Source organism: Schistocerca cancellata, chromosome 4 (assembly GCF_023864275.1).
Source record: "Schistocerca cancellata isolate TAMUIC-IGC-003103 chromosome 4, iqSchCanc2.1, whole genome shotgun sequence".
In the NCBI taxonomy this organism is placed as follows: Eukaryota; Metazoa; Arthropoda; class Insecta; order Orthoptera; family Acrididae; genus Schistocerca; species Schistocerca cancellata.
Genome location: NC_064629.1, coordinates 137,214,646 through 137,234,390, shown reverse-complemented (window position 1 = coordinate 137,234,390; position 19,745 = coordinate 137,214,646). Strand labels below are relative to the sequence as shown.

The 19,745-nt window shown below is 43.3% G+C and overlaps 1 protein-coding gene across 1 annotated transcript in view; it reads right to left on the bottom strand.

The window, feature by feature from the left end:
* Positions 1-19,745, bottom strand: part of LOC126183925 (GTPase-activating Rap/Ran-GAP domain-like protein 3) — a 662,070-nt gene that overhangs the window by 158,817 nt on the left and 483,508 nt on the right. The window contains exon 9 of the mRNA XM_049926272.1: positions 1,073-1,171. Within this exon, the coding sequence (XP_049782229.1) occupies positions 1,073-1,171 (99 nt within the window). The remainder of the gene's footprint in view (positions 1-1,072; positions 1,172-19,745) is intronic.

The following is a 19,745-nucleotide window of genomic DNA, read 5'->3' as shown; positions in this document are numbered from 1 at the left end:
AATCCATTTCTGCGGCAAAGTTTATCTTTATTTTTGGGTTTTGTATTGTCACTGTTGTAATCCAAAATATTTTACTACTTACGTTTGGCATTTTTTCACATACATGTATGTTGATGAGGAAATATGTATATTCGCTCATGTGAAAATTAGCAATCTCCTGTTTGACTCAGTTTCACAACTGAACTTTTATGTACAGGTTCTCAAGAAGTATTGCATTGACTATACGTAACAGAAAGTTGTCTATCGACGTTCACTTGCTTCTTTTCTCGTCCAGCATCGGCCCTATCGGTATATTTTACTTCGAGCAGTTGCACGTCCATCATGTCTTGTGAGTATAGTTGTATAATTAGACCCACTTCATCACACAGTGGTAGATCTTTCACTAGATAATATTTTCAGGCCGTTAAAGGACTGCTGTTTCTCAAAATTTCTACTAATTCTTCGTTGTTTGGATCTCGATGATTATCTAGCTATGTCTGCTGTAGTGTGTGTATAAAATCATTTGTATAATATACAACGGTTATTAGAATCAGCCTAATCTCATTGGTACGTGATAATTTCTAAATACTAAGTTAGAAAATTATACAATTCCTTTACTCTTATGACCAAACTCCTACTAATGTCTACGAGAATTACTGCGGATTTTTCTGAAGTCTATTCTCTAGTTGTTTGCTTGATTTATTGAGTCACTTCTCAGAGCCAGTAGCGTTGTCCTCTTAGATGAACAAGTGCAGTAGTCAAGTGAAAGATCTAAGCTGCCTTACAGGCATAAATGCAGCTTTAAAGTAATTATAGATTGTACCATTTGAGCACTATGCGACTTAACTTCTGAGGTCATCAGTCCCCTAGAACTTAGAACTACTTAAACCCAACTAACCTAAGGACATCACATGCATCTATGCCCGAGGCAGGATTCGAACCTGCGACCGTAGCAGTCGCGCGGTTCCGGACTGAAGTGCACAGAACCGCTCGGCCACCGCGGCTGGTGACAACCAAACGTTTATTACTAATTTTCTTGAAAATCACAGCTGTTTGAGTTATTCTACAAAGTAATGTTAATTTTAAAACACACCTTTAACATCCAGGCCACCACGATATTTGTCCCATCCACGGAGGCGAACCTGGTCTCCGAGAAGATTTATGAATCTGTTGAAATCGTCACTTCCAAATTCTGGAACAGAAGAGAGTCATGAATAAATGAATAAATACATGTTCCCTGCGGGGACTTCGCTTGTATGAAAGGCAGTAAGCAACATAAAATGTCTATATTTTTAAAACAGTTCTTATTGTGCCAAACACAAAATTTCCTTTTACATAATTCCAAAGTCCTAATTCTCTAGTGAACGTTAAACAGATTTAACTACCAATATTTCTCCACAATGTTAGGTACTTGCGTCAGAAAACTTATTTCCTGATTTCGAGCCCAGCCACACTTTTAGGCAATAGTGAACAATTATATCTTAAATTTGACCGTGGAGGAAAGAATAGGCTAATTGAGACTTGGAGAATACATAGACTTTATACTTGTTTCTAACAAGATTTCCAGCTGAAGCATTTTAAGTTAATCACAAGGTAGCGGTTAAAGCTACTCCCATTCTCTTATGAAGCATTTTCAATCAACTTCCGTCGATCTCACAAACTAATTAATTGCATTGAGCAAAAGTGAGCTTCAGAATTTGGCTACATGAGGCGGCTGTTTTGGACCTACAACGATGACCGTAAACTAGGAAGGTAGCACGTACACTGAAGCACTTGTTTGTATAAATTAATACAAATAAGCTAAAAATATGTCACCTGGTATGAATATATTTGTGAAGTAAAATACAATAATTTATGTATTTGGCTCAATCCTTGTATCTACACGTCATAAATTGTCAATAGTATTTTAAAAACTGATAAACAACGTATGGACTGCACGAACTGTACATGTGGTAGATTATATTCGTTTTTAAGGAAATTTCGATTTAACGTGAATTGGTTTCATTATGTTGACGAATTACGTTTAGATACATTCATGAAAAGTGAAGTGGCCAACTAGCTTACGACTGAGCCAGACGAAGGAAACAATATCTTACAGTAAATGTTATCGTCTTATCTGAGGCAAAAAGCAGGAAACAAAATATACAGCTACAGTAATATTTAAGATTCGAAACGGAGAAATTGAAATCTGAAAAGTTAAAGGAATGTGTTTATAAAATTAATGGAAATTTCCATCTGTATTTGGCAGAACACATATAATACTCATGAAGATCATCAGACTTCTCCTTATTTTCTCAAAAAGTCGTTTACATCTTCACAGACCATCCTCATGTGAGAACAGTCACATCTTCACATAACCAAAGCATACAATTCATATAAGTGGCAGTTAAATGAAGACGAGACACAGGGAAAAATAAGTAAACTGTTTATTATTTTAAAAGTAATTACCGGAACTGTTAATAAATTTATCCCACTGTGAGACAAGACGATCACGGAACGGTTTTGCGGTTGACTACGGAAGTACGATCCTACGCAAGTGAGCACCTCTTCGTCCGAAGCAAATCGACCAGTGTCTTTCTTGATGGATCTAAAAATATGGAAATCATATGGAGAGAGATCGGACTGTATGGAGGATGTATAGCGGCTTCCAGGCGAAACATCTGCAGCGTATTAGAAACAGCGCTGACAAAATTTGGACAGGCATTATCCCGCTACAGAATTATTTCACTGACAAAGCGACACTCAACTCAGAGGTGTCGAAACAATTGCCTGTTACTCCGGTGCCTAGCAGTCAATGACTAGCTGTCTCTCTACAGGTACATTTTTAAATTGCTCGACGAAGGTGCATGGATGGCACCAAGGGTGTTGTCGAACTGGTGAGTCTTAGAGGGACCTTTGAGGGACGCTGAAAAAGCGTAGACACCCTTTACTGCTTCGGGTCACGTTCAGTTTTCAAATGGTTCAAATGGCTCTGAGCACTATGGGACTTAACATCTGAGGTCATCAGTCCCCTAGACTTGGAACTGCTTAAACCTAACTAACCTAAGGACATCACATATATCCATGTCCGAGGCAGCATTCGGACCTGCGACCGTAGCAGTCGCGCGGTTCCTGACTGAAGCGCCTAGAACCGCTAAGCCACAGCGGCCGGCCGTTCAGTTGTCATCGTATGGATTTGAACGGTCCCTCACATAATCTTCTGAGCTCTGGTCGTTTTTTCGCTTGTGTCGACACCTTGCTGTCTGCAGCGTCATCGAGTTTGTGGCTGACATCATTAGACGCATCATTAGAGAGAAAGGTTGTCGACACCTTTGAGTCAAAATTCGAATTCCTGCGTCGCATTGGGAGACTATTGTGGGGTTTTGCAAAAGTGACCCTTTAATTACGTTGCGCTGTGTACATTGATACTCAACGATTCATACTTAAGTGCTTGGCAGAGAGTTCATGGAAACACTTTCAGACTACTTCTCGACCTTTTTATTCTCGGATTGCACGTGGGAAAATAAACACCTAAATCTTTCCGTTAGAGTTTTCATTTTCTTATTTTATTATAATGGCCATTTATCCATACGTAGGTGGAAGTCAACAAAATATTCTCGCATTCTGAGCGAAAATTGGTGACTGAAATTTCGTGAAAAGGTCTATCCTCAATGAAAAAGTTTTTGTTTTAATGTTTGCAGTCAGACTCACTTTGCACAGGCATGGCATACTCTCCACTACCCACGATAACAGAAAACGAGCAGCCCTCCTTTGAAATTTTTCGATTTTCGCAGTCAATTCTATCTCGTAAGGATCCCATACCGTGCAGCAAAGATCCAGAAGAGGACGGACAAGCGTAGTGAAAGCAATCTCTTTAGTAGATCTGTTGCATCTTCGAAGTGTTTGTCCAATAAAACGCAGTCATTTTTCGTATTCTCACATTTTTTTAAATGTAATGGTTCTAATTTAAGTTGTCCGTAACTATAGTCCTTAGGTATTTAGTTGAAATTCTCCCTTTAATTTTTCCCTGATTTATCGTGTAATCGAATTTTAACGGATTTTTTTTTTAGTACTCGTATGGATGATCTCACACCGTTTATTGTTAAGGATCAAGTGCCACTTTTTTTCGGGGTGCACTCAGCCTCGTGATGCCAAATTGAGGAGCTACTCGACCGAATAGTAGCGGCTCCGGTCAAAGAAAACCATCATAACGACCCGGAGAGCGGTGTGCTGACCATACGCTCCTCCTCTTCGCATCCTCAGCTAAGGATGACACGGCGGTCGGATGGTCCCGATGGGCCACTTGCGGCCTGAAGACGGAGTGTTAAGTGCCACTTTTGGCACCAAACGAACTGCAATTGTCAGTAGAGAAACGTGGAACACTAAATTTGATAGGGGGTTACTGAATGAAAAGAAAACTTCCACTGTAATTGGTTTGAAACTATTTGATTGTGCCGTAGCTTCGTCGTAGCAGTTAATTAAGCAAATGAAGATGAAAAGACACATCCTTGTGGTCCCTTTGTAATGCAATGGCTCCTAACATTAATATAAAAGATAAATGGTGATTCAAAAATTACTTTAGCATACAAATATACTAGGAAAGTATAAATTTTAATGCTAATACTATGTGCTAAGTGCATCAACGTCACTGTATTATTCGAGAACTGAGAACAAAAACGTTGGAAGTTTCCACGTGAACGCATTACGAAAAAGGAGATTGTTTAATACAATGAATAGTTACTAACGTATGCCTTCAATGCAATATTAATGCACCGTATGGTGCGATATAGCTGTTGAATGAAGTACTCACAACCACATCTTCAGAATCTGGGTTTTTTGTCTCAACGTCATATAGCTAGCCAGCGTCTGGTCTATGACACCTTAAGTATTGGACTGCGAATAAACTCTGCTGATATTTGCAGCGATTTAGTGATTTTGCTGCTAAAATGTTTTATTAGCCCAACATTTCTGTCTTATCGTATCACACCTATACTTACAATATAAATACAGTTACACTTTGGTGTATGTATGTTGTATGTTAACCGGGGACCTAGAAACGACGGAGAGGCTCCGTCCCCGCCGCAGCCGCAATGGTTCACAACCCAACGACGACTACCGCAGTCCACTTCACCCCTCCGCCGCCCCACACCGAACCCAGGGTTATTGTGCGGTTCGGCCCCCGGTGGACCCCCCAGGGAACGTCTCACACCAGACGAGTGTAACCCCTATGTTTGGGTGGTAGAGTAGTGCGTACGTGGAGAAATTGTTTGCGCAGCAATCGCCGACATAGTGTAACTGAGGCGGAATAAGGGGAACCAGCCCGCATTCGCCGAGGCAGATGGAAAACCGCCACAGAATGGCCGGTTCACCGGACCTCGATACAAATCCACCGGGCGGATTCGTGCCGGGGACCAGGCGCTCCTTCCTGCCCGGAAAGCCGTGCGTTAGACCGCACGGCCAACCGGGCGGCCTACACGTTGATGTAATCATATATACATGGACGTTATTTTGTTTCGCTACATAAAGGAACTTGGCTACTATGAAGAATATGCACACTTCAACACATGTTTACTAACACTGAACCATAGTGTGCTATATTTTGAAGTACAGTTCGTAAAGTGTGAGACGTTCTCAGTGCGCAACACAAAATTTAAAGGAGTTTAATACCAGATGGATTAAAATTTATAAACTATTTGTTGTCAGTCAGTAATGATTTTAAGAGGGTAGAGTAACGTTAAAGGTAGTTATAGGAGTTGGATAAAGGAAACACCAGAAACACAACACATTACCATGGCTAATATGGTGTAGAACAATATTCAGAGTTCAAAACAGCTTCCTGTCGTCCAGGAATGGATAAACACCGGTCCCGTATGGTTTTCAAGGAGGGAATCTTATACCATTCCTCCTGCAAAATAGTGGCAAGTTCATACAACGATGATGGAGGTGGATAGCGATCACGAATCCTTCAGTTCAACGTAGACTACAAAGGTTCAATGATATTGAGATCTGTTTACTGGTGGTCAGGGGAGATGAGACAGTTCACCTTCGTGCTCACAAAACCAATGCTGGACGATACAAGCTGTGTGAAAAGGCGCCCTGTCTTCTTGATACACAGCATCGGCAGTGGAGAACACACGTTGTACCACGGGATGGATCTGATCAACCAAAATGGACACACAATCCTCGCCATTAACGCGACCTTGCACATTAACCATGGGGCCCATGGAATACCACGATATGGCTGCCCAAATTATAACCGACCCCGCCATATTTCACTCTTTTGACGTAAACTCGGCCAGAAGCTGAAAACAGTGTGCAAAAAAACACATTCGACCAACTGGTTTCCTTCCACTGCTGCACAGTTCAAGTTTTATGGCTTTTCCTGTTACGGCCATTTGCATCAATGACGAGTGATTTCGGAATTCCAGCTCGCTATGCAGTTTCCACCTTATGGAGCTCCCTTCGTGTTGTTTTGGTGCTGACAGGGTTCGCGACTGCGATACTCAGTTCTGGAGTGACTATTGAAGTTGTCGTCCCTTATTTTTCGCTGCAATCCTCTTCAATGACCGCCCGTCACGACCGCTTAACACGCACTTTGGTCCGCGTTGGGACGTAGCGGACGGTATTTTTCCACTTGCTCTGTATGCGACAAAAACCTTCGACACGGTTCCTCTTAAAACATAAAACACTTCGCCTACCTTGGTAACAGAAGGTCCCACCATACGAGCACCAACAATGTGGCCACGTTCGAATTCAGGAACCTCCGACACAATGCATTCACAACTACGCAGAAAACCGTTATAACCACTACTGAAACTTGCGGCATACTGAGGACATTGTACAGGTATCGTTTGTGGTCAAATGCAACAGCGCAACCTGCAGGCTCGGTTACATTTATTTTACAGTCAGCATTTCTCGCGGTCTTTCCATATTTTTGTCCACCCCCTGTATAAGTAAGACTCCCAACATAAACAGTTTTGATAGTAAATAACGGCAACGGCCGGTTCCCGTGAGATCATCGAAGTTAAGCGCTGTCGAGCGTGGTCGGCACTTGGATGGATGACCATCTAGGTCGCCCTGCGCTGTTGCCATTTTTAGGGGTGCACTCAGCCTCGTGATGCCAATTGAGGAGCTACTCGACCGAATAGTAGCGGCTTCGGTCAAGAATACCATCTTACGACCGGGAGAGCGGTGTGCTGACCCCACGCCCCTCCTATCCGCATCCTCCGCCGAGGATGACACGGCGGTCGGATGGTCCCGGTAGGCCACTCGTGGCCTGAAGACGGAGTGCCTTTTTTTGTATTAAATAACAGCTGCATAAGACACAATGTTTTATGGTACTGAGCACAAGGACCCATTGGTATTTCACTTTCTTATGAAAGATTTCGTCAGTACTGATTCATTATGCAAGAAATGGTGAGGAAATTATCACGGGAAAAGAGGCAATCATCGCTGTTTGAAATTAAATGTTGCGCTGTTGCGGTGACTGATACTGGTAACAGAAAACATCTGAAATATTCATCCAATATTTCGTTTGGGGACCGTACAATAATTTTCAAGTTACAGCTGTACTTTTACCTCTGACATTTCATCTCTTGTGTATTAAATATCTGTTTGTTCTTTTGATTTTCAGCAGTCCTGATGGGACTGTGTTAACAGCTATGCCATATAGGTATGACATGACATGATATGTATTAACTTTAATGCTGAAATTATGGTTATTAATCGCTACTGGTAGCGGTAATAAAGGACAGATGGACAATTTACATAGAGGTTCACATACTTATGTCAGGGTGCAATTCGCGCTTGCTTATGTTTGAAAGGTGAAACATATAGTAAATATGGAATTAGGTAACAGTTAGTAAGATAATTATCTGCTCCATCTCAGACAATGGTCAGTGGTGAAAAGGAATAAAGGTAAAATCTTGTGTTTAATTCCTAACTGAGAGCAACGCGTTCCAGTAGAACTTAAAATTTCTGTTAATGGATACTGATGCAAGTGGTCGTGCCCGAAACAAAATTATAAATTTAACATCTCGTCTGTTGCGTGGCTAATCTGGAGCCATTTAATGTGAGAAGCTAGTAGTAGCTCGTACCTAACGTGAAGCAGCGGGTCATTGTACAGCCGGCTTGCGTCGTCAGAGGGCCCCTGGTTACTTCTGCGAAAGGGTAAACAGCCGTAAAGCGTGCAACCACAATGAGCCGTTGCTGGACGGACGCCGGTTGGTCGATACGTGCGTGGGGCTGCATAGCATAACGCCACCGCGGTAGCTCGTTGGCCGAAACTCGGACTCCTGGCTCCGCACGGCGCGTTACCTCTTTGTAGCTGACAGCCGTTCCATTATGTACAGGCTTACCGATCACTGTTGGCTGTTGTTCCACAAACTGCGTTCAGCAGCTGGGAAGTTCTTTCATTTGCCCATGGCCATTTTGCCTTCAGGCTACTGCCTTAGCAAGTTTATCATTGATTCGTCTTTTGTATATTTACCACTATCGCAATGTTGCCTCTACAGGGTGTAAATTTTAAGTTGACAAACCAGAATAATTCGAAAAATAAGCTTCACACGAAAAAATGTGTCGAATCCAAGGGGCCGGCTGCTGGAGCTAAAATTAGCCCGCCACCCCAGCCCCCTGGGGGTGGGGCGGGAGGCAACTTTAAAATTTCAAATGGGAACCCCCATTTTTATTGGAGAATCAGAGTCTACATAAAAAACTACGTACATTTTGTCTTAAACATTTGTTTTGATTTGTGGTAGTTGGCGCTATAATTCAAGAAAATCTAAGTTCTCATTTTTGCGTGGAAAATGGTTACCGATAAGCAAAAAATACTTACTTACTTCGTAAGTTTTGATTAGGTAAAACTAAAACTCTCCCTCTCTCCCCATAGGGTGAGGTTTGAGAGAGAGGAATTAGAGTTTTACATATGTTGACCCAAATATTATTTTTTCCGTAGATTCTGATAAGTTTTGGTTGGGTCAATATTTGTAAAGCTCTAATTCCTCTCTCTAAAACCCCTCCCAATGGTGAGAGAGGGAGAGTTTTAGTTATAGCGAATCAAAATTTACGAAGTAAATAAATATTTTTTTGTTTGTCCGTCACCATTTTCCACACAAAAATGAGAACATGGGTATTCTTCAATTACAGCGCCAACTACAAGAAATCAAAACAAATGTTTAAGACAAAATATACGAATTTTTTATGTAGAATCTGGTTCTGCAATAAAAAATCGGGGTTCCCATTTGAAATTTTGAAGTTGCCTCCCGCCCCACCCCCAGGGGGCTGGGGGGTGGCGGGCTAATTTTAGCACCAACAGGTGTCCCCCTCGGAAATAGTCATCTTTGGATTCAACACATTTTTTCGTGTGAAGCTTATTTTTCGAGTTATTCTGGTTTGTCAACTTAAAATTTACACCCTGTATAAAAGGTTAAAGACAATATTTCATATTTTTACCCAGAGCTTCAAATGCTGTAATTACGGCTGTTGAAGATCCATGATTTCACGTAATATAATTCATCTATACACTGTAACTAGTTGGAGAAAATGATACTATTTCAATATGTTGATGTGCTAGATTGCGTAAACCACGATACAACATATTTAAGGAGCCAATTATTCATCTTCTATCGTGGATGAAGTTTGTTGTTGAACAATATTTTCCTTGATACACAGAGAACAGTTTGTTGCTATCAATAATAAACGTTTTATGTCTGCAAGAATAGTATTTAACGTCAATCAATATGCACCATGACCTTGGAAGTTAGTAACGAACGAGACACGACTTTGGATAGAAGATTATGTCAAATCGGACTCTTTGGTAGCATCCAGAGAGGATTCGAAACCAACGGGACGGCGGAATATTAGTTAAAGAGTCCAGAACAGGGGCAGTGTCATTACTTAGGTGTTTTGTGGAGCAATGTTGATTGCGCTGGCTGCGAAGCGTTGCGGGACTACTAGGCGATGTTTCAAGAGCTGGTTGTTTTACACAATGAGAGAGCAGCAGATAGACGACACGTTTCCTTGCAGTGAGTTGGAGTGAATGTAGCATCGAACTGTTGAATGCATTCGGAAAACAGCAGCCGAAATACGAGTTATTCGCCGTTACAATACAAGTAATCTTATGGCACGGTTACTTAAAACTGTCCCGTCACTGGCTACTCGAAACAGACGCGCTGCCACCCTATGTACCACAGTCGAAAAGCGCCCTGACTGGCATTTGCCATGTCCTAGATTTTGGCCGGATATCCTATCCGTAATCAACAAACCGCATGGACATTCTTAAACTGCGACAACGATGTGGAGTTTGGGTACTTTGCCAATTGCCTCTGAGTGTCATCATGAGCTGAATTTTCTCGCAGAAGTCTTATTCAGATTTGACTTTACTTTTTAAAGTTCCATCGGCAAAAACATTAAAATTGTTCAAAATTTCCGTAAATATGAGGAGCAGCACATTTCAAATTTTGTGAAACTTTAAAAGATTGAAAAAAAACCATACACACAAATTTTAACTCTTTTCTGATAACTCCTACTCCGTCCGAAAAGGTCTCGGAAGACCCGACGGTACTGACCGACCACCGTGTCATCATCAGCCTATAGGCGTCACTGGGTCTGGATATGGAGAAGCGTGTGGTCAGCGCATCGTTCTCCCGACCGTTGTCAGTTTTCATGATCTGAGCCGCTACTTCTCCATCAAGTAGCTCCTCAATTGACATCACAAGGACTGAGTACACCCCGCTTGCCAACAGAGCTCGGCAGACAGGACGCTCACCCATCCAAGTTCTAGCCAAGCCCGACAACGTGTAACTTCGGTGACCTGACGGGAACCGGTGTTACCACTACAGCAAGGTCGTTGACCTTTTCTCATAACTAAAGTGAGAAACCTTTTCCTAAATGTTTAGGTTAACAGGCAGAAAAAGCGTCCTACAAAACTGCACGAAAGGAAAATGTGTACTGAAAACGTAGTCTAGTAATGTGGTTTGGAGTTTATAAAAATTACCAAGAATTCGTCATCCCTCGGCTGCATCGACACAGTATTATGCTGCAAAACTTGCGGTTTCAAACAGATGGCGCCATAGCACTCAGAGCTCGACAAAATGGCGAAATATTACGCATTTGCTTTCCTGGGCACATAATTCTTTGTTTCGGCAAATATTGCTTGGACGAGTCGTTCTCCCAACGTCGCGCCTGATTACGTCTTTTGGGTCGTTTGTTCGATGTAACTAGCTCAAGTAAACCTTATCTCAACGTTGGGATGCCTCATCAAGCGACATGATCGTATAGCGTGAGCTGGCCCACATCCAGATAGATTCACGAGCAGGGGCTGTTACACTGGCCAACCTGTGTGCAGTTTTTAAGCGGTTTCCCATGTTCGTTTACGCAAAGGCTGCGGTGGAATCCATATTCCACCGCAGAGAATGTGATACACTCAGTTTAAATACAATGCCGTAGAGAGCAAAGTTTACAAGATTCACAGACAGTCGGTGCAAACAACTTCTCTCCCTTAGGTTACTTTGACGACAGTGGCGTCACGAAGAGCATCCGGCCACAAAGTTAAATTAATGAAATAATATTTCCCAAATCGCAAGAAAGCGGACATCGCACTAGACAGGAAAGACGCAAGGGAAAAGAAAGAAGTCCTTGACTACTGGCATCGAACGAATTCAGAGGCAGGCTGCTAGGATCGTAATATGCCTGTATAGTCCATATGAAAATGTGACAGATTCCTTGGAAAACTTAAATGGGGATCTTCGGACAAAAAGCGACAAAGTTCTTGCGAAATCCCGCTGGATAAACTTAGAGAACCATTTTCCGTGCCCTATGCACGTTCCGGTCACATTATTGTGTCCTATGTTCAGTGGCAACGTGCAATAATTACTCACAGATGTCAGGTGGCACCACTAGCAGTGTTGCGTGTATAACGCGTGTCGGGGAGACACGGAAAAGAAGAACCTTCAACATCGCAGCACGTCAGCAATCGTTGGTTAATATATTAAAAAACTAGAAAACCCGCTTCGATTGCGAAAAAAGCACCTAGTGTTAAGTGTTAACCCAGGTTTCGGCGTAGATAACAACACCTTCTTCAGAACAACAATAAAACCTACAAGTGCCTAAGAAGACCTTTGTCAGTGATTAAAAGAACACCATAGCTATACATTTATAAACGAAAAAGAAAAGGAAAACACAAACAGTACATATGTACAAAGTCAAAACCACTACTTAACTTAATGGTGTACGCTCCACCTCACACCGGCCTATGTTCGATGGGCCATGACCCGCCATAAACTGCAGCTACAAACAGTCGCTCACTTATAAGCCTGACCCGCTATCTATGCACATGCGCAAGACAAGGGAATTTACTTGAATGCGCATGCGCTTACGAATACGAGAAAGTTTATACATGGGTCGGGGCTAAATAGCCCATATATTCCCAACCGTGGATCAACGTATATCAAAAAATGAAATGGATAGAACAGGATACGAGCTAAATAGAAGATGAAACCTGAAAATAACCGCACACGGTTGCTTATGCTAGTAAATAAACTTATATATGAAGCTACTTATGACAACAGGAGGAACTCTTAAAAGCTATACCTAAAGGCAGTAGTTAGCCTTGGAGGGGGGGGGGGGCTGAGGGGACATAATCTAAAGACGTCGTGATAATAAAGATATAGGGATAAAACGTGAGGGGTTCAACAGGCAAAAATCACCTTCATCGTAAAAGGAAAATGAGGATAAAAAGAAAGAAGATGAACAGCTTCACCAACCGCGCTCGCCAATCAGCGCGCGCATGTGATAATCCCCAGATCATCAGATTTACAAGTATGAAGAAAAAAGTAAAGGCGCGAAAACTTCAAAAAACAGTGCCGTCAATGCCGTAACGTGACCACCGCCTATGTTCTTCGTCAAAGTGCAAGAACCACTCCCAGACGGCAAGCGGCAGCATTTGCTGTGGTGGATATATAAAGCGTGTCGCGGGGACATGGAAAACAGTGCTGTTGTTATCGCAATGCGGAAACGAAGCGATTTATCTGTCTTCCAAATGGGGCATGGTCATTGGTTTTGGGCCAAACGTGGAAGCATTTCCGAAACTGTTAAGTTTGTGAAATGTTCGCGTGCTGCTGTGGTTAAAATATACGAGGATTGCCCAGAAGGTAATGCACCGATTTTTTTTTCTTCAACAGTATCTTATTGAACATAATGAGAATTGCTCACACGAAAGAATAGTGTTTTATCTACACATTCTACTTTTTCACGTGATCTGTATCCCGTTCTATGGCCTTTCCTATGCGGTGCATTGCTTTCTGGGCAACCCTCGTACTGTGAATGGAAAAACTGTGCTATCCAAAACCAGCGCCGAGGCAACTGTGGTGCACCGTGGGTCACATAGGACAGGGGTAGACGACGGCTGCGGTGATGTCTAAGGCGAATAGACGTGCATTTGTTGAGCAACTGACCGCCCAGATGCACCACGAGGATACCAATAGCGTCTCCTCAACGACTGTTCAGCAAATGCAACTGCGTATGGGCCTCCGCAGCAGGCACCTGCTTCATGCACCCATCCTGACTGCTGTTCATCGGTAACGAAGCCTGGAATTTGCACGCCAGTACCGAAACTGGATGTCCACAGAGTGGTGACAGGCGGCGTTTTCAGATGAGTCACTTTTTTCACTCCATTGGACTGATGGCCGTTGGAGTGTACGATTTGAGGCGTCTGTAAGCAAACACCCTGCAACAGTCGTTGGAAGGGTCCAGACCATTGGAGGGAGTGTTACGACCTGGGGAAAGTGTTTGTTATTCTGGAAGGCACAACAGATCAACACAACTAAACACCTACCCTTGGCGAACATGTGCACCCCCACATGGCATTTACCAAGCGGACAATACAATGTGTCCGACAGCTCACAGTTTACTTGCGTGGTCAGACGAGCACCAGGATGACTTTGCCGTACGTAATGGCCACCAAACTCGCAAGATTTGAACCCAATCGAGGATCTGTGGTATCACCTCGCTCGGACTGTTCGCGAGATGGATCCTCAGCCGAGAAGCCTTGCGCAACTGGAGTCAGGATGGTTCCACATCTTTGTCGGTACCTTCTAGAACCACACTGACTGTCTTCCTAGACTTCTCGCAGCGGTCTGCGCTGCAAAAGGTGGTTATTCAGGATTTTGAAAGATGGTCACATTCATGTGTCTGCACAGTGTGTGTGAATGGAACAGGCCAGATAATCGCTAATATGTAGACCATGAACCCTCCCCCATTCACAGTTCAGTGGCTTGCGCAGTGTATGTGCGTTTATACTGGGTGGTCCATCGATAGTGAGTGGGCCAAATATCTCACGAAATAAGCGTCAAACGAAAAAACTACAAAGAACGAAACTCGTGTAGCTTGAAGGGGGAAACCAGATGGCGCTATGGTTGGCCCGCTAGACGGCGCTGCCGTCGGTCAAACGGATATCAATGACGCGCTGCGATGTTGAAGGTTCTTGATATCAACTGCTTTTTTAAAATAGGAATCCCCATTTTTTATTACATATTCGTGCAGTACGTAAAGAAATATGAATGTTTTAGTTGGACCACTTTTTTCGCTTTGTGATAGATGGCGCTGTAATAGTCACAAACGTGTAAGTACGTGGTATCACGCAACATTCCACCAGTGCGGACGGTATTTGCTTCGTGATGCATTACCCGTGTTAAAATGGACCGTTTACCAATTTCGGAAAAGGTCGATATCGCGTTGATGTATGGCTATTGTGATCAAAATGCCCAACAGGCGTGTACTATGTATGCTGCTCGGTATCTTGGACGACATCATCCAAGTGTCCGGACCGTTCGCCGGATAGTTACGTTATTTAAGGAAACAGGAAGTGTTCAGCCACATGTGAAACGTCAACCACGATCTGCAACAAATGATGATGCCCGAGTAGGTGTTTTAGCTGCTGTCGCTGCTAATCCGCACATCAATAGCAGACAAACTGCGCGAGAATCGGGAATCTCAGAAACGTCGGTGTTGAGAATGCTACATCAACATCGATTGCACCCGTACCATATTTCTATGCACCAGGAATTGCATGGCGAGGACTTTGAACGTCATGTACAGTTCTGCCACTGGTCACAAGAGAAATTAAGGGACGATGACAGATTTTTTGCACGAGTTCTATTTAGCGACGAAGCGTCATTCACCAACAGCGGTAACGTAAACCGCCATAATATGCACAAATGGGCAACGGAAAATCCACGATGGCTGCGACAAGTGGAATATCAGCGACCTTGGCGGGTTAATGTATGGTGTGGCATTATGGGAGGAAGGATAATTGACCCCCATTTTATCGATGGCAATCTAAATGGTGCAATGTATGCTGATTTCCTACGTAATGTTCTACCAATGTTACTACAAGATGTTTCACTGCATGACAGAATGGCGATGTATTTCCAACATAATGGATGTTTGGCACATAGCTCGCGTGCAGTTGAAGCGGTATTCAATAGCACGTTTCATGACAGGTGCACTGGTCGTCGAAGCACCATACCATGGCCCGCACGTTCACCGGATCTGACGTCTCCGGATTTCTTTCTGTGGGGAAAGTTGAAGGATATTTGCTATCGAGATCCACCGACAACGCCTGAAAACATGCGTCAGCGCATTGTCAATGCATGTGCGAACATTACGGAAGGCGAACTACTCGCTGTTGAGAGGAATGTCGTTACACGTACTGCCAAATGCATTGAGGTTGACGGACATCATTTTGAGCATTTATTGCATTAATGTGATATTTACAGGTAATCGTGCTGTAACAGCATGCGTTCTCATAAATGATACGTTTAAAAAGGTACATGTATCACATTGGAAAAACCGAAACAAAATGTTCAAACGTACCTAGGTTCTGTATTTTAATTTAAAAAACCTACTTGTTACCAACTGTTCGTCTAAAATTGTGTGCAATATGTTTGTGACTATTACAGCGCCATCTATCACAAAGCGAAAAAAGTGGTCCAACTAAAATATTCATATTTCTTTACATAATACACAAATATGTAATAAAAATGGGGGTTCCTATTTAAAAATGCGCAGTTGATATCCGTTTGACCTATGACAGCGCCATCTAGCGGGCCAACCAAAGCGCCATCTGGTTTCCCCCTTCAAGCTAGACAAGTTTCATTGTTTGTAGTTTTTTCGTTTGACGCTTATTTCGTGAGATATTTGGCCCGGTCACGATCAATGGAGCACCCTGTATAAATATGTCTGTAGACATGTTTGAAACATACTTTCTTCAAACAGTTACGTACTTTCCACGATGTATATTTATTTTCTGAATTATTCTGTAGAAAATTTGATATAATAGGATGTCTTTATACTGTAGTGTGACTCCATAGCTCACGAGTGAAAATTTCAACTTCTAAAAACTACTTCTGGTAATGGAAGTGAAGCTTAAAATGTAACCAGAATACGTTTCAGAAATGCCACGCAGTTACTGATTGTGACATGTACTGGAATGTTTCCTGAGAGAGAGAAGCGCCCTCGGAGGCTGCAGCTAAATGTGCGGGCGAGAAGCAACGTCTGTTGCGCCCTTGAATGTCGAGAGAGCAGCCCGTGCGCAGCGTGCCCTGCGGCAACTTGAGTGGCCGTGCGACAACAGGGCTGCGTCTCTCGGGGGAGTGCCACAGCTCTCGAGGCAGCTAAAGCGGCCGCCTTACATCCCCGGCGACACTACAGATAAATCTCCCAAATGTTTCGGGCCGCCTACGAGGGTAAAGACAAAATTTCTTGGCTCTCGTTGAGGATGCGTTAATATTGAAGATATTTTGTTTTGTTTGTGTCGGTATATGTATGTGTATATGTAACGTAAATTGTCACTTTGATCTAGGAAATATACTGCGATGACGAACGTCATGGGATACGTTCTAATATCGTGTCGGGCCTCTTTTTGCCTGGCGTAGTGCAAAAACTCGACATGGCATGGACTCAAAAAGTTGTTGGAAATCTCTGCAGAAATACTGAATCGTGCTGTCGCTATAGCCGTCCATAACTGCCGGTGCAAGGTTCTGTGCACGAACTGACCTCTCCATTATTTCCGATAAATGTTGGACGGGATACATGTTGGGCGATTTGGGTAGCCAAATCATTTGCTCGAATTTCCAGAATGTTCTCCAATCCAGCCGCGAACAATTGAGGCGCGGTGACATGTTTGGGAACATAAAGTTCATGAATGGCTGTAAATGGTTTCCAAGCAGCCGAACGTAAGTATTTCGTGACAATGACTGGCTCAGATGGAACAGAGGACCCGACCATTCCATGTAAACACAGCCCACAGAATTACGGAGTCACTACCACCTTGCACAGTGCCTTGTTGACAACTTGGGTCCGTGGCTTCGTAGGGTCTGCGACAAACTCGTACCAGCGCCAGGTCGGCGGGTGATGTTTGAAGTGGTCACTGCAGCAAGTAGATATATACTAATACCAGTATTGCTGGTCCTGCTTCGATCACAAGAGAGGTGAATTATTCCTACACGTCGGTCAGGGGCCTGAGAATGGCGTAACATTTAGCCGAAACTGGTTGCCTAATACAATAAGGTTGAAAACTGACGGCTGAAAGGTGTTTAATTTGACATCCTCAAACGTGGACAGGGACGCTCGATGACATCAACCTCACATATCCTCGTTTGAGAGGGCATTCATTCTAGCTGCTTCATTTTGCTGTTTATGTAAGCAGGGTTTCTTATTTTGCTGTCTCAGAGGTTTTGTAACCTCCCGTTATCTGCCGACAACTGTTTTAGGATAAAGAGCGTGAGCAGACTGGCACTTAGGACTTACGGAGCCTGCACTATTTCTGGCATTATGGGGCTCACACCGTGAAATTGTTTAGAACTTTGTAATTCTGGCCTTGGAGGATATTTACATGAGAAGTTAGTAAGCAGCACGCAAATGAGATGAAGAGGGTTGTCTTCGCAGTAAGCGAAAGTCCTCACTCTTAATTCAGAAAATAGTTCAAATGGCTCTGAGCACTATCGGACTTAACATCTATGGTCATCAGTCCCCAAGAACTTAGAACTACTTAAACCTAACTAACCTAAGAACAGTACACAACACCCAGTCATCACGAGGCAGAGAAAATCCCTGACACCGCCGGGAATCGAACCCGGGATCTTAATTCAGAAATTACAGTTTATAGGTGATAAGCAGATACAAGATTATCTGGATGTTAGGTACTGCATACGATGTGACTACGTGTCGTATGAACAGACATGTTCCTAACGCGGTAACTAATTGCACGTTAAATAGTGGGAGTGTGTGGTGGAAAGTTTAGACAAAGACCCGTTTACAATATTAATGTTTGATCTTTTTTTCATCTTCGAAAGCAACGAATTTATAGCTTCTTCATGTGCTCGAAGTGCGAGCTACTCATCTCCAAACATGCATGAAGACAACGCTGATATGATCAGAGCACATATTCGTCCATATCAGGATTAGCTTCCATGTTACGATGAGGATCCTGAATACGTGTCGCGAGAGATGTCTTCCGAAGTAAGAGTGATTTCAGGTGCGCCGCAGGGGAGTGTCGTAGGACCGTTGCTATTCACAATACACATAAATTACCTTGTGGATGACATCGGAAGTTCACTGAGGCTTTTTGCGGATGATGCTGTAGTATATCGAGATTTTGTAACAATGGAAAATTGTACTGAAATGCAGGAGGATCTGCAGCGAATTGATGCATGGTGCAGGGAATGCCAATTGAACCTCAATGTAGACAAGTGTAATGTGCTGCAAATACATAGAAAGAAAGATCCCTTATCATTTAGCTACAATATAGCAGGTCAGCAACTGGAAGCAGTTAATTCCATAAATTATCTGGGAGTACGCATTAGGAGTGATTTAAAATGGAATGATCATATAAAGTTGATCGTCGGTAAAGCAGATGCCAGACTGAGATTCATTGGAAGAATCCTAAGGAAATGCAATCCGAAAACAAAGGAAGTAGGTTACAGTACGCTTGTTCACCCACTGCTTGAATACTGCTCAGCAGTGTGGGATCCGTACCAGATAGGGTTGATAGAAGAGAGAGAGAAGATCCAACGGAGAGCAGCGCGCTTCGTTACAGGATCATTTAGTAATCGCGAAAGCGTTACGGAGATGATAGATAAACTCCAGTGGAAGACTCTGCAGGAGAGAAGCTCAGTAGCTCGGTACGGGCTTTTGTTGAAGTTTCGAGAAAATACCTTCACCGAGGAGTCAAGCAATATATTGCTCCCTCCTACTTATATCTCGCGAAGAGGCCATGAGGATAAAATCAGAGAGATTAGAGCCCACACAGAGGCATACTGACAATCCTTTTTTCCACGAACAATACGAGACTGGAATAGAAGGGAGAACCGATAGAGATACTCAAGGTACCCTCCGCCAAACACCGTCAGGTGGCTTGCGGAGTATGGATGTAGATGTAGATCGATAGGAATGCATACTTTCTCGCCGAATTTCATTGATGAAAACATCTCCGATTATCAGACGAGTTGACGCAACGTTTCTGTGGGTTTCCTACTCGTGATCTTCTGGCGAAGTAGTGGGTTTATGATGAATTCGTTCCTTTATCGGCACTGGATCGCAAACTGCTCTGCCGTGGGCCGAACGGGTCGGCCAATCGCGTGCCTCCGGAAGGGATACCGTGGACGGTGATGGGGGCGAAGGAGGGTCCGGGGGTCGAGTCCTGGTGCTAGCTGTCTGTTCAGCCCGCTGCCTCCAAATGATTTCACATCAGAGCGTTCCCGAGGCATTTTTTCTAATACCATATCCCATGT